Source organism: Nannobrachium achirus, assembly GCF_963921795.1.
Source record: "Nannobrachium achirus genome assembly, chromosome: 12".
In the NCBI taxonomy this organism is placed as follows: Eukaryota; Metazoa; Chordata; class Actinopteri; order Myctophiformes; family Myctophidae; genus Nannobrachium; species Nannobrachium achirus.
In genome coordinates, this window is record NC_137832.1 from 51,853,844 (window position 1) to 51,866,581 (window position 12,738).

Sequence of the window (12,738 nt, forward strand, 5' to 3'; positions counted from 1 at the left end):
ACAACTGCCACACAGATCCCAACACCATGGAGTGAAGATATACAGTATAGGTAAATGGTTGAGCATGGACCCCATTTATAGTGCTAACCAACAAGGTTAACCTAATGTTGTAAAAAAAAACAAAAAAAAACATAGGCTGCACTCAAGACAGAAAGATCTTGGCATACAACATGCCCGTCGACTCTGGTGGTGCAGGTTGACCACAGCTGCATGGGGCCCACTACATGATCGAGCAAAACCGCTTTCGACCAATGGTCTCGACATAAATGTTAAGGTGCTGTAAAGTAGAACAATTAACCTCTCACAAGCTCTCAAGGCGTCGCCTAGAGCTTGTAGATCAACTATTTTCAGCATTTGTTTCGGGGGCAAAGGAGAAAATGTTTGAAAATGTTCGCCTATAATCACATTCCCCAAATTGCCATGCCATGATGAAAGTGGTTGATACATTAATGGTTGCATAACAATGAAACTTACCTAAATTATAACACGTGTCACATAGATGGACGGGCATCGATTGCGATGAAATCACATTAATTGGGGTTGGGGACAATATGCATAAAATAACTGAATTCAAGGTTAAATGTGAACATTAATGGGTGGCAATTGCCAAACCCCTGATGCCCCAAAAGAGACCCGTGCTTGAGTCTCAAGGATTTTCCCCCCAAGGACGGTTTCCCCTCCGCCCCCCCAAGATCATTCAATGTATCAGTATAGCCTATAAGCACTGTGTGGTTGGAACTTGGGAGTGTAAAGGTGTAAACAATGCAAACGGAAACAACACTGTGTGGTCTGCATGGGGAGAGAGTGGAAGAAAGGATCCCCATCCAGCACGTCACAGTATACGCCCATCGGTGTTGTATTCCAAGTCCTCCGTTGCACGCCATTCAGTTGCACGCACATGCCCGCACATGTGCAGTGTGTGACGGGTCACTGTATGTGCGTGTGTGTGTGCGGGCGCTTGTGCATGCATGCGTCTAGCCGATCTAGTCTACAAGCTCAGAAGTGACAGAACAGCTATTTTTGCCAGAGATTTAGAGAGATTAGAGATTCATTGGGTACTGTACACATGATATGGCACAGTCACTGTGCCTTAGGGTCAGGTTGTCAGTTAGTCATCAATATGTATTTTTTTTTTTTTACTTTATAATTTTTATCCCACGATTTTGCAACCCTTTTTCACCCAGTGCCAATTGCCTATGTAATCCTCTGCTCTCCCTCTGCCACGCCTGGGGAGACAACGGACTGACATCATGCTTCCTTCAATACATGAGTAGTCCAAGTTGTTTCTTTTCACCTGACAGGTTTTTTTTTCTCCAGGATGGATGTAGCGCGTAGAAGGAACACGTTATTCCAACCAGTTCCTTTCCCCTCCATCAAGCGCCCCAGCTGGCCAGGGGGAGGCATTATTGAGACCAGGATTACTGCATGTTTTTGTGAGGGTATCAACCCTAGGAGACACGGGGAGAACATGCAAACTCCACACAGAAAGGCCCTATCGCCGACCCCACCTAGGGTGTGGGCGTTGATGACACGGAGGGAGAAACACGCCCCCAGCACCCACAGCGTCCCCCGGCGGGAATCGAACCCAGGACCTTCTAGCTGTGAGGCGAAGCGCTAACCACTGCATGCACCACCGTGCCCCCTCATCAATATGTATTGATAAAAAGATGATATAAACCACAACAAAAAACAGGGCCAAGTACAGACCCCAGGGGGACCGCAATGACTGTAGGGTTTATGACTGATTGCCATATTGCTCATACTGTATTATGCTTGCTGCAATGCAGTTTACTACTACGACTGCGAAACAAACAGATGAGCCAAACACTTTCACACACTGATGCATGTGAAAGTTTGCACATCGGGGTTCCCAAACTTTATCAGCTCGAGACCCAAAAGCTAAATTTGGTGTCTCCTTGGGACCCATGTGTACAAACATACATTGTGAATGTGAATTAATCACTTTCTTTATGTTCCTTCTTTTGAATTTAACACTCATTCACTGAAATGATGATCCAGACAACCAGTACTGCTATTGATTCAACTTTGCTGCAGGCTTACAGTACAAGTGGCTGCATTACCAACAAAAGCATAGACAATCACGAGTCACGACAATGCTCTTATAGACGTCACACAACTTCTACGTACAGTGAGCTTGTAGATCTTCTATTTTCACTATTATAATTTTTTACAACATGAAAAACATTTCAAGAAACTAGAACTGAAACCACACTGAATTTACTGGAAATGCTCATGGTCAGCCTCTCTGAAGTGAACATGAACGAATAAACAATGGATATTTGATTTGTGCCTACTAGGAGGATAACAGCATATATATCAGAGCTAATATTTAAATAGGCATGTTGTATTTTTGACTATTAATTGGTAAATGGAGCTTTAAAGTGTGTACATAAGATGTAAGTACATAAGATGCATGTCACACACGATGAAGATTCGTTTTCTTGTAAATCGTGCACAATGTTTTTGGATTACTTACTTTTAGGATTTCCCCTCAGCTACTGTGTTTTGGCTACTGTCCTACTAGATAAGCAGATCTTTATTAACACATACCATCAGAGCTTAGAGACGAGTATCGGACTGGCATGGAGCCAGAATCATAAAAAAGAAAGAATTATAGGAGCACGTGGGAAAGTCCACAGAATGATGTTGTAACTTGGACCTGTAACCTTGTGTTCAGTCTACTTACTGTAAACATATGAATCCTAATTGATGTCATAAATCATAATGGGTGATCATTCTGCAATAATGGGCAAACATTCTTGCAAAATTATTAGCAGATCTGCAAGCTAGCACATATCAGTGAAGAGATTTTATTTTTTGTAGAGAGAAAAATAATTAGGGGACTAATAGACCCCTGGGGGGCCCTCGGCAACGAAGTATAGGATTTAAGTGCAACTTCAACTTAGTTACCCCAGTGAAGTGTTCACTCTCCAAAAAGGGCCACAGTCTACTCTAGACGCAGGAAGCATAAATGTGAATAAACCTGTCTTACAACTTCAAGTGTATTTCCTCCGTAGACTAGAATATATTTATGCCTTGCATAAACATGTAGCTGAAAGTATTTATTACTGTTTAGAAACAGAGATTGTCATCTGAGCAAATGATGCCTGATCCCCATCCCCCCCCCCCCCCCCCCCCCCCCCACACACACACACACACACACAGGCACACCTCTCTCCCTCTCTCTTTAATTTCTCTGTCCCATCCCTCATTGACAAATATGTTTTTGTTTTTGCAACAGGCCTTGGAATGTCATAATTCTTCTTTTTTTTCTTTCTTTGTTTTCTTTAGGGCACACAAGCCCTGGAATATCACTGGATTCATTTGAAGATGACAATGGGAAGTCATGGGCGACTCTGATCAAGGCTCCCGATGAGCAGGTTGGTGCCTTGTATGGTTTCCTCTGTGTTTCACTAATCGAATAAACACATAATAATGGAAGGTTAAGGATTGACAACATGGCCCAAACGGTATGCGAAGCTCAGCCAAACGGTTAAGCTAACAGGTCTGGTTGGCCAATCATGGAAGCCTGTGCCCGGACTCCCCCAAATACACTGAGAATCGGTGAATCCTCCACAGTCTTGGGGACAGACAGATATAGAATAGATATTCGTGGCCCGGGTTTTCGGTTTCTCTGACTGAAACTGTACTGTAGGTACGATTGAATTGGCACTTGTGACTGGACACCCCTGTGTCATATGGTCACACACGCAAAGTTTGCGAAAGGCCGGCGCCCGAGTTAAGCCCACACCTACCGACAGACAAACAGATAGACTGACGGGTAGATATAGGCCTATAGATAAAAGCATTATCCTGTGGACAATTCAGCGGACTGTGAGACCAGCCACATTTGATGGATATAATGAGTGGCACAGTGCAGTGGGTTGTCAACTACTAAACTGTCATTGGCAAACGTAGACATTCCAGGTGGATATACAGATGCAGGCTGTCACTAGCTCCTATTTTGACCTGGCTGGTAAAGTCTGGCTGGGTAAATTGAGTGAAAGAAACACTCCTCTCCCTCATCAACATGGAGTGATGAGGAAGCCCAGCTGCTCCCTCTGGAGTTTCTAAGTGGCCAGTGGCCACTGGCCAGAACAAGAAGCAGAAGCAGGCACACGTATACTGTGTAACTGTGTGGGTGTAGTGAAGCAGTGCTGTAAAATTACTATTTGTGTTTGTGCACAATAAATATAGTAAAGATATATCTTGTTGGTTACCTCCTTTTATGCCATCATTTCCTGTCTGTCTACAGAGTAGTTTGCCCTTTACTGAGGCAGCTGAATCACTTCCTGTAGATGAAAAAGACAGCAGACTTGCACATCCCACAAATTGGGCAGATGCTGAGCGACAACTAGTATACTGTAGTAAAGAGAAAAAGATAAACGCTTGAACCCTGAGGGCTCCAATGCAACAGATGCTTTATTGCACCAAAGAAACCTCTGTGTTTACACAGTTTTTTTGGGTGCAATAAAGCATCTGTCGCATTAGAGCGCTCAGTGTTCGGTTCAAGCGTTTATTCAAGAAGAGGTGCCAAGTTAACCTGCCGAAAAGGTTTTAATTCATACTTGCTTCTGAGGAGACGGTCAGTATATCACATGGCCATAGTGCTGTGCTGAGGTTTTCATCACCACTTCCTGGTCAAAAATGTAAATTCAGTTGTTAAAATTACAGTATATACCATACCTTAGCCTTTGCTGAATTGACCCCACTGATCACAGTAAGACTCCCTAATCGGGAGATAAGTGATCGCACATGCACTCCCAGTAGGCCACAGAAGACCCTCCATTCAAATGTATTATAAGATATCACCACCGTGAAGCAAATCTTTGCTAAATTACTCCTACACATAATCTTTATGTATACATTATGTATATATTTGTGTATTGTTTTGGCACTGCGTTGATAAGTAGTGTAGTTCCCAATGTTTGAATGAATGGACAAGTGTTGGTATGGTAAGTGCTTTGAGTTTGCAATATGCTTAGAAAAGTGCTATAAATTGCAATCCATTATAGATTTAAGTACTTCTATTTTTTGTTGTGACTTTTTCAACTGTTCAACTTTTTTTCTTAGGATCATCAAATCTCTATATTAGAGGTCCTAAGGATTCCAAAAATCTAAACTAGAAGAGAAGTTAGGTTTCGGAGAGACTATGGACAGGCCTTCAGTTGGGAGACATAACTTTAGCCTACAACAGTACTGTGGCCAATTAACTAAATATAATGATATAGCACCACCTGGTGGACTTTACAGCTTATTGGAAGGAAGGAAGGAAGGAAGGAAGGAAGGAAGGAAGGAAGGAAGGAAGGAAGCCCGGTTGGGATTAAACCAAACTCACTTAAATTTATCTCTCTCTCTCTAGGTTGTCCTCAGACGAGCCCTCCGTCGCTTCCAGTCATCCCGGTTCTCCATACATCTAGCCATCCGACTTTGACACTTTGTATCTGGCCAGCTCGTTGGTGCTTTGCGCTCCTGCGCCTTTCTTGAGTGCCTCCACATAGGTCTACATGTTTGTGTGGGACATCCTCGTAACTTGCTGCAGTTGTCAGAGGTGCATGTTCCGAACTTCCGATTGGATGTTATAGTTGATCATCTCAGTTTTATTGGCATTCGGCCGACGTCACCCTTGGCACACTCTGACTCTGTGTTGTTGAGTCTAATGCCTTTTTAAATCAATAAAGCACAATACAGCAGTCAGGTTGTTCTTCTTCACCTCCTCGATTATTCTCCTGAATCTGGTCTAGTATCATCCAGATGATCCGGTTGTAGACCTTTGCGGTGATACAGGTCAGGCTGTTGCCTTGGTAGTCTGGCTTCGAAAGGTCTCCAGCTTTAGGTGCCGGGATGATGTTGGAGAGAGACCACATGTCAGGCAGCTTGTTGCCTAGCAGGGCAAGGTTACAAAACTGTTCTTTATTATCATATTAAACAACGTAATATTTTAAATTTGTACCAGAGTAAAAGTTAAAAAGTATAGGTACATGAAGAACCAAAGAAAATAATTATAGTGGAGTAAAAAGTATAAAAATGAGTAGCTCAAAATTGTACTTAGGTACAGTACTTGAGTAAATCGAAACAGACGGAGCAAGCTGCAACATTTCTCATGGTATACTGCGACCTTCGGTCGCAATTAATTACTTTCCACAACTGAGAAAAACAAGAATTGTACAGCGTGCAATGTTATAATGAGCTGCATTTGTGATGTAATATGTACGAGTATGTAGAACAGAAGCTTGACCTGATATAGCCACTTACATGCAATAACATATTATTACCAGCAGATGGTACTGTGGCACATATGTTGTCCCATCAGGTAGCAGATGTGATTTATAGGCCTATAGTGCATTTTAGGTTGGTACATAAAATGTTGACATTGATTTTGACATTGTATTAAAAATCTCTGTTTATTTCTGTCAAGTTTGCATTTTGTCGTGGAATTCAGGATCAATTGGTTGTCAAGAAAATGGAATCAGAGGTACTCAATATAGTGGTGGTGTGGTGCTATAATCCAGTGGTTCCGAACTTTACAGACCCAAACTAGTGAAAATAATGGAATTTCTTACCTTTGTAAGTAACAAAATAAATACTATAATAAAGACAACGACGCAAGGCATTATGAGCTTGTAGATTGTCTATTTTTGGCAATACCCCTGGTACCCATATGGAGATCCATGTACTGTATATGGAGATATGCTGTGAGAGCCCAAACATGCTTACTCATTTATTCGTTATGTGAAAGTCCTATGACGTCTATGACATCTGACATCATACCCTTTTATGCCCATTTACAGACTGTGGGCTGTCTTGGCCAGCATCTGTCTTGGCCATAATGGATTCTGTTAGTGTGGTATGTGGCCGATGTGGCCTCCATGGGCATTCCCATAAGTCCTGTTAGATATGGGCTTAATACTGATGACGTCAGGGAACTCCATGTATGGACATAAAAGGGATTCTGTTAGTGTGACATCAAAGTGAAGCCAGAGCGTGATGTCAGAGTGGCAAACCCATTCTGTTAAGAGTGGTTCACCTGACATCACAGTGACATCAGAGCATGATGTCAGAGTGACAAACCCATAGAACCACAGTGTCATGCGTGACAGAGATACGTTACATATATACATACATACATACATAGCTGTGACCGTTTACATACTAATCTGTGACCTACGGTCGCAATAATCAACTAGAAGCAGTGCTCTTCCGAGCACAGGTCTCCACCAGGTCAGGCATGTAATGTGTTTTACATAAGTCGGCCTCCTGATGGCGCTATAAAAGGCTGATGTAAAAAATGCAGGGAAAAGGTTTTACCTTGGCCTCTAAGGAGTGCGCATACAAAGTTTGACACTAATCGGTGGAGTTATAGGTGAAAACATGAATCGGCCTGTTATAGCGCCACCATGAGGCTGATTTGATTTTTCTTAAGTGGCATTTATTCCTCTGCCTATTGGGAATGTGCATGCACAATTTCACCAAAATCGCACACTACGTTCAGGATTTCAGGCATTTTATTCAAAACTGACCAATCCTGCAAACTTTGAAAGCCAGTTTTAGCCAATCAGGATGGAATATGGAAAATCTGACACATCCATGTCGATCACATGACTGTAGAGATACTGTCTACTGATTTACGTGATTTTTGGACAAAATCTGTAGGAGTACTGGCAAAAGTTAGTTTTTCAAAAGTCGGCCTCCTGGTGGCGCTAGAACAGGCCCATGTGAAATATTTGGGGCAGAGGTTCTGAATTGGTGTCGAGGGAGTGTGTGTGCACAGTTTGGCAGCGACCGGGCCAACGGCGCCGGAGATTAGCTGGTAACGGACAAACGGACGGACGGACGCACGCACGCACGCACGGACGGACGGACGGACGGAGGGGAAAACATACTCTCCCTCAGCCTTCGGCTGGTGGAGACAATAATAAAACTCAAAGATTTGGTGACCCCCCTGTAGTAATTCTGAGGCCTCCCTAGGGGTCCCAGCCACCCGTTGTAGACCCCTGGTCTACTGAGAGTGTGAAGTTAACAGACTGGGACCAAAGTCTTCAAATATCCCCAGTATCTCCCCAGTACAGTATCTCTGAGCTTACAGTGTACAGTGTACATTATGGCTCTCAAATAGAGATGAACAGAAAGCTAAACAGCGAGAACTAAAACTATGGCTACCTCAATAACATAATACAGCAAACAAATGCTTTTAACTGAATTATATAGCTCTACTGAGCTCCTGTCACTCTTTCAAGTGACAGTTTATAAATGTCTGGGTTTAAAGCGCAAACTGAGTCAGACCAAATTGCAAGGGGCCTGAAGAGAACCCACCTCACATCCTCACAAATCTTAAATAAGCTTCTGTTGAGAGCCTCTTGAATCTGTCTGTATAGTTGATTTATCGCACGCAAAGCCACACATTGTGCAGGGTAAATTTAAATGTGTGGTTATACTAAATTTACACACAAAAATGGTGGATTGGTTTATGGTTGCATCTTTGGCTCTTGAGAAATGCATTGGTTCCCAAATTATTTTGGGGGGTCCCCAGATGATTAGCTTAATGTGCAACATTGTTTTCTCACTCAACAGAAAACAAACCAATATACAGTATATATTTTGAATACAGGGTATCTGCTCATGTCTAAATGTAATGACTTTAAGACCTTTTTAATACCTAAAAAAAAGTAGTATTGTTTCATATAATTAATTTGGTTATAAAATAATATGCATGAGAGCACCCATAAAACTGGCGCAAGGTTACATAATTCAAACTCTAGACATGGTATACCATGACAAAAACAATCACTAGGCCTTTGTATTATTCCTCTCAGTGTCAGTGATACCGACCCCCCCTCCCCCTCCTCTCCCCCCCCCCCCCCCCCCCCCCCCCCCCCCCCCCCCCCCCACTCCATCTCCTGGGCAACCTGTTGAAGGTTGGTCAGACCGGCATGGGTATCACCCCAGAGTTGTACAGGTTGTTTACATTTCAAGCTTGTAGATCAGTTATTTTCATTATCTGAAATTCACTTCTTATATTGTTTTAGTGATATTAACGTGCATGCGTGCAAGTGGCTAAATATGTATTTTTAGACACCGACTCTCCAGCTAAATGGAGAGTCGGTAACCAAATGGACCCATATAGATATTTAACTCTTGAGAGCTAAAATGAAACCAAATGGACTTCATTTTACACTCTCACGAGTAAAATTATTGTTAAACATCTGCATTAATTAAAGTCTACTCAATTAGAGAATGTAGACAAATTGTTATTCTTATCAATGTTTGCTTGTTATCTTTCCTATGGCACCACATCAACAACAAACAAGGTGAAAGCAGATAGTTGAAACTGCAAATGTCTAGCTTCACATGCATTTGATTTTGTTGTTTAGTATCCTAAGAACATCATAATGTGTAGTAAGACATTAATATCATCTTTATTCTGCAGGACTTCAGGAAGCCCTGATGTGATGATGATAGCAAAATAAATTGCAGAAGTTAAAAGAAAAATAATAATCCAAATAAAAACTGTCCCAGAATGCAGACCTAGCAGTGATACCAGATTTCTCGTTGTACAGGTTGTAGCTAGCTTAGATGAGACAAGGACTTTGCCAGCCAATAGGTTTTCGCGGTAAAGAAAGGCTGGCAACTATAAAGACAGCCCTCTTGCTCTGTCTAGGCTACTTTCCACAAGACGTACACTAGTTGTTGTTTCAACTTGACCTTTGTCCAAATGTCTGAGAGGTTTTGTCATTAACTGACAAGGCTAGATTTGAATCATTCACTCGACCCAAGCTTCTACAATAGAGGGACATGGCAGGTAAGACTATCGTTTGTATTATTAGATTCAATTAATTAATTCAATTGCTGCTCCTCTAAAAAGTAGGCCTAGGTGGTCTAAGGGAACCTGAGAAGTCTGGGCACCATTTATTTTATCCCTATTTTATTCCCTCACCGTCTTTTTCTTTTTTTCTTTTTTAAGACTGGCCACTTGGTGGGGAGTTGAAGAAAACGCAAATTGTGTTTGATTGTACTAGCTACGGTTCAAAACCTGAAGCTTGCTGTTATAGCACCACTATGAAGCTGATTTTAAATATTTGAGGTGTGACATACTGGGAGTGTGTGTGCAAGTTTCACAGCGACTGGTCCATTGGTACCTGAGATTAGCTATGACAGTTAATGTGAACAGCCTACAGGAGTGAAAACAGTTTCCGGCCATCAGCCTGGCAGAGACAACTGATTATATTCTCCATGATATAAATGCTAAAATTATTAAAAGCTTTGACAGATAAGAAAGTCTTATTAGACTCAAATGTGTTTTATGGATTGATTTATGTCTTATTTACCTTTTGTATTTTCATCTCTCTCCTAGATAAGCTTAAAAAGATCCGGTGTGAATTTGTAAAGAGAGTATCACTTCCAGTAGTCATGGACCTCCTGGATGACCTCTTGCATGATGAGGTCTTGAACGATGGAGAGAAAGATGCAGTAATTGACAAAACTTCCAAAAGGGACAAGGCACGTTGTCTCATCGACACTGTTAAGTGGAAAGGAAACAAGTCTGCTAACACACTGATCGCTCATCTTGAGAAGAGAGACCGTACACTGTTCTCAGAACTGGGTCTGTCCTCATCAGAGCAACCAGCAACCCAGACAGGTCAGTTCAGGTCTTTCAGTGAACAGCTAATGTCCTGACTGAATTTTACCAAGAGAAGATAATATGCTTTTCAGTTAAGTGTGTTATACTAACATTGTATCTTTGTACACTACACAAGCAGCCACTGACGCTATACTTTGTGATTTCCAGCTCTGCCACAAGTATCCCAGGATGCAATGGGTAGTGAAACGTCCCCCATGGACACAGAGCCGCCCCAGAATGCAAAGAGTTGTGAAATGCCCCTCGAACTCATCCTTAGCACTGACGTATTCAAGAAGGACAAGCTAAACGATCCAGGCGTACGTCATTCTAACGATACAAATTTAAATGACACAATTAAGAGATGTATAAAAGATATTATAAATATTCTACTCTGTTGTAATAAAACAATGTTTTCTTCACAGATTTACCCTATGCATGCCTATGCATGAGAAGTCCTCTAGGAACCGCCTGGCCTTATTAATCACTAATCTGGAGTTTGATTATTTGAATAAGAGGAATGGTGCTGAGAAAGATGAGGAGAACATGTTGCTGTTGCTCAATGGGCTGGGATACGATGTGGAGAAACACACAAATCTCAGTGGGAAGGTACTGTAGGCTTAACATGGGATGTTATTTTCTCCAGTTGAAGGATTCTCATACTTAACTGAGTGATGTAGTATAGTGATATAGTGACTGACTTAACGTGATGTTAAGTCTTCATGCAATTTAGTGATTCATTGATTGATTTTAATGTTTTGTCACAGGAGATGGACTCGGCTGTCAAAAGGTTTGCGCAAGATACGCGTCTCAATGGCACAGACAGCGTTTTTGTCGTCATCATGTCTCATGGGAAATTGGGAGTCATCAAAGGCGTCAAGTGGACACCATGGAATGAGGACGTTTTCCAAATTGAAAATCTCTACACACACTTGAACACAAAGAACTGTCCGGCTCTGCTGAACAAACCCAAAGTTATCATCATCCAGGCCTGCAGAGGAGGTGATACCTTGGTTACAATAGGAATGTCCATGAAGTTGTTTTCCTACCTATTGTCCTGGCCAGTGTTATGACAATTGTTTTCTCTGTAACTTAATTATTCAGGCTTGTTGGCTTTCAGTGAGTAATAAGATATACTTGTTTCAGAGGTGGATGGATCTGCAATGGTCGATGATGGTGACATTGCTAGTGATGCTTACCTTGACACAGAAGGCATAGAGGATGATGGATCCTTTCGGGCACACATAGAAAAGGACTTCATCTCCCTCCTTTCAAGCACCCCACGTGAGTTAATAGTTAATAGAGGGAGGGGAATTTTTTTTGATTTGTTTTGATTAAAAGAGCTTTGTAAATTAAATCGTAGATTATACTTAAATTTAAAATCATGTTCATTCTATTATTTTTTTCCTGCAGATACTCTTTCATATAGACATCATAAAACTGGATCCTTTCTCATCACATACATTTTTGAGATATTCCTCAAGTCTGCCCATAAGGACCACATCGTGGACCTGTTCATGCAGGCAAGTGTTGCAAATGACTATAGTGACAACAGCAAGGATGGACAATAATTGAGTGTAAATGCATGTATGATCTGCTCTATTGCCTACATTGTCCAACACATACTTAACCTTTAATACACTGTTTTAACCCCACAGGTCAGGCAAAGCTTTCTAAAGTGTCCCTTTGAAAAGATAAGACAGATGCCCACCACAGACAGGTGCACTATGACAAGACACTTCTACCTCTTTCCAGGCTACTGAGACTCCACTGTTTAAACAGAAAGTTTGGGAATACAATTTCCTTATCATGATGCTTTTGTACAATACATGTTCAGAAATTGCAGAGGCTACACTGTACAGCTATACATTATTATAACCCACATTGTACTTTTGCATTCAAAGGTTTTTATACAGAATTTGTGATCTATGTAAATACAACTTTTCAACATGAATACCAATAAAGTAATGTGCTCTGATGTTCTCTCTAATGTATTTGTTCAGGTGATTTGTTAACCCTTGCATTGTGTTAGAAACTTACTGACACTTTTGGTGTTAGCGGGTCAAATTTGACCTGTGATTTAACTCAGGCCAAAATATTCC

General features: G+C 41.6%; 1 protein-coding gene across 1 annotated transcript in view; it reads left to right on the forward strand.

The window, feature by feature from the left end:
- Window positions 1–10,428: 10,428 nt before the first annotated feature.
- The window catches only part of LOC308295687 (caspase a-like), a gene marked incomplete at both ends in the record, with an annotated part of 30,802 nt that continues 28,492 nt past the window's right edge, over window positions 10,429–12,738 (forward strand). The window contains 3 exons of the mRNA XM_080738737.1: window positions 10,429–10,667; window positions 11,062–11,245; window positions 11,404–11,649. Of these exons, the coding sequence (XP_080594863.1) occupies window positions 10,429–10,667; window positions 11,062–11,245; window positions 11,404–11,649 (669 nt within the window). The remainder of the gene's footprint in view (window positions 10,668–11,061; window positions 11,246–11,403; window positions 11,650–12,738) is intronic.